Genomic DNA, 2,793 nt, shown 5'->3' on the forward strand with positions numbered 1-2,793 from the left:
TCATGGTATTTAAGATGAGCAATATCCTCATGTGAGAAGCCTTGAAGTGCAACACTGCAGTCTACTCAGCCCGAGGGGGCTATTGCTTTCTGAGGCCCCGGTGGTCTGAGCAGCCCTGCGGAAGCCGCGGCGCTGGTGGCTGTGACACGGCTGGCTCCTTGTGAGCTCATGGGCTTCCACCTCCTCCTTGGCAGGCTCACGGCTCTCCTGGGACATGCAGCGCTTTGCCAACCCACTCCTCAGGCACATCATCCACAGAGGCCGCTTTGATGCCGCATCACAGACACGGTGCCTGCAATATTTGAAAGCTCTGCGGGCGCTGCAGCTTAAGGGTTTCAACACCGTTTTTTTAGGAGAAACGGATATTCCAGAAAGCCTCGTAACAGGAGATAAAACAGCCGAGGAAGACAGCCTGAGCTGGCCAGTATGGACACTCGTTCATGCTGGCAGCAGCCAAGGGTGGGTGCCTTGGAGGTACAGACTGCTGTTAAGAGATGAACTGTCCATCGACTGGCAGGAAGCCATCTTTCAGGAGCTATGTGATTCTCTGACTCTGTCCTATGGAAAATGTGTAATTGTGACCAGGGAGAAAAGGCAGCCGATACCCGTGGGGACCAAAGAACTCAAGGATCAGGAGCCAGGCACTCAGCCTTCAGCCCCACCACTCACCTACATGTCTAGCATTAAGTGTTGCCCTGAAATTGCTAGAGCCAATGGCCATGAGCTTCTTGCTGTACCCTCATCTTACAGCTACCTCTATCCGCTAGATGTCGCCTGGTCGTCTTTGAAATGGTTTATTATAAACAACAGGCAGGGCTTTGCCCTGAGGTCTTTTGAGAGGACCTACTCCTATAGGTGCATCCTCCTCAGTGACTTGATTGTGAAAGGAATAGAGAAGATGACTCCAAGCAAATGGAAGATAGCGACCAACAAAGCGAAGAGATGGGAAAACTACTACCTGGACACATTTTCTTAAATGGGGCTTTCTGCAGACAAACCTCAAAGGGGCCTTGGCTGATTTTTAATCACTTATCTCCAGCCCTGCCCAGCCCTTTCCTTCAAGGGTGCAAACCTTGACAGATCTTGCCGATAGTTCTAATAAAGTACAATATTTTAAATGTGAATGTTAAGTTTTAGATGCATTGCAGGCCTAGGTTGGTATGCGTTACACCTGCACTGAGTAGGCAAAGTTAATTTGGCTTATCACAACAACAGGCTCAAAGCAGTCCCAGGATTGAGTTAGTTTGGGTTCTGGATAAATTCCCGTTTTGTGGGAATCATGAGATCTAGCCACAGATGTAAATATCCCCCATTTTGACGAAAAACTGTCCTGCAAACTGAATTCTGCAGGCCAGGCCTGTATTTGATCCAAATAGATGGACTTTCCCAATAATATAAATATTAAGATCTGATAACTCTAGCTCTGATAGCTCTAAAGTCCATTTTGCCTAGTACCTTACTTCTAAAAACAGTCATTAATAAATGCTATAATGAAAGGTAAAAGAAATTTTGTTAGAAAGAAAGTTTATTTCTAAGGACTTCTGGTTGGTTCAGGCTCCAGAGCATGAAAAGTTCAGTCTCTTAGAGCAAAATATGGCCTCCATCACAGGAGATTTTCTTTATCCATGATATTGATGTGATGCACTCTTGTTTAGGTCCTACATGGGCCCTGAGATGCAATGATTTCCTATGGAACAGAATTCAAAAGAGCATTTATGAATTATGCAAATCAGTATTTCTTAGCATCGGTTTTAAATTAATTATTTTCAGAGTTCACTCTACACTCTCTTGTTTTTATAGTGTTTACCTATTTTGCTCAATACTTTTGTATGCGTGTTGTGTACTTTTAAGACAGAGAATCAAACCCATGAAAATATAAAAGAAATAAATTATGAGATGATTCATAGGTATACTAAAACATCTCAGTACACTGAGAAAAGCCTGTACTGATTTTCTAGTATGCATGGAAACCATCTAAAAGCGTACTGTGATTTGGTGTGGCAAAGATGTATCTAATAAGAGGGTTTGCCTTCAGAAGAATTGGTGCATGTAGAGCTGAGAAGTGAATACACAGAGACAAATAACCATATCTTCTCAGCTTTGCATGCCTCAGCCAAAAATGTCTTTTTCTTGTGTGTATTTTTTGAAATACAGAAGGAGGGAATGGAAAATTAAGTGCCTCAATTGCAGGGCAGAAAGAGTGGTGGAGAAAAGGGGAGAGGGGTTGGAGAGGGGCGGGAATGTTTTTTTTGGGCCTGGTGTCATAGCCCTGAATTCAATTTCATAGTGTTTTAGAGCAGCAATTGCTTCACTAAATGTGAATGAAGTGGTGTGAAAGCAGAGGAATAGGTCCAGTGCTTCTTTATCACAAGGGCAGATGATAATTGCATAGTAATTTGGTTTTCTGAAGAAACAGATGATGCAGAACTCAGTTTCACAATGGCTCTGTCTGCCTTCACCCAATGACACTGCACGATACTATTGGCATAAAGCTATAGGGAACCAGCCATGCACTGATTGCAACCGCAGACACATTAGCACAAACCCTGTGGCATCATTGCTGTAGTCTGCATTTACCCAAAAATGAGTGAGACCAGAATTTGAACAGAGTCCCAGACTGCTGCCTCATCACAGCTTAGCCTTACCAGTGACTTCTACCACTTGTTTTCACAACTGCAAGCTTAGACTCTTGATTTGGGGAGGTCTCTCTAAGCCCCTTTACTCTTCCCAACTTTCTGTTTGGAAAGTGACGGCTTATGAACCTTTTCTATCCAGTCCTGTTTTATGCATATA

The 2,793-nt window shown here is 43.7% G+C and overlaps 1 protein-coding gene across 1 annotated transcript; it reads left to right on the forward strand.

Annotated features, from left to right (window-relative positions):
* Positions 1–214: 214 nt before the first annotated feature.
* Positions 215–976, forward strand: LOC104564942 (chromosome unknown C21orf140 homolog). The gene has a single exon (XM_010211578.2). The coding sequence runs from the start codon at positions 215–217 to the stop codon at positions 974–976; it is 762 nt and encodes a 253-aa protein (XP_010209880.2).
* Positions 977–2,793: the final 1,817 nt, after the last annotated feature.

Source organism: Tinamus guttatus, unplaced genomic scaffold, assembly GCF_059628265.1.
Source record: "Tinamus guttatus ecotype Peru unplaced genomic scaffold, ASM5962826v1 Tinamus_guttatus_pri_ptg000013l, whole genome shotgun sequence".
NCBI lineage: Eukaryota > Metazoa > Chordata > Aves > Tinamiformes > Tinamidae > Tinamus > Tinamus guttatus.

Coding starts and splice junctions, on each gene's coding strand:
- LOC104564942 (XM_010211578.2), top strand. CDS start 215: ATGCAGCGCTTTGCCAACCCACTCCTCAGGCACATCATCCACAGAGGC.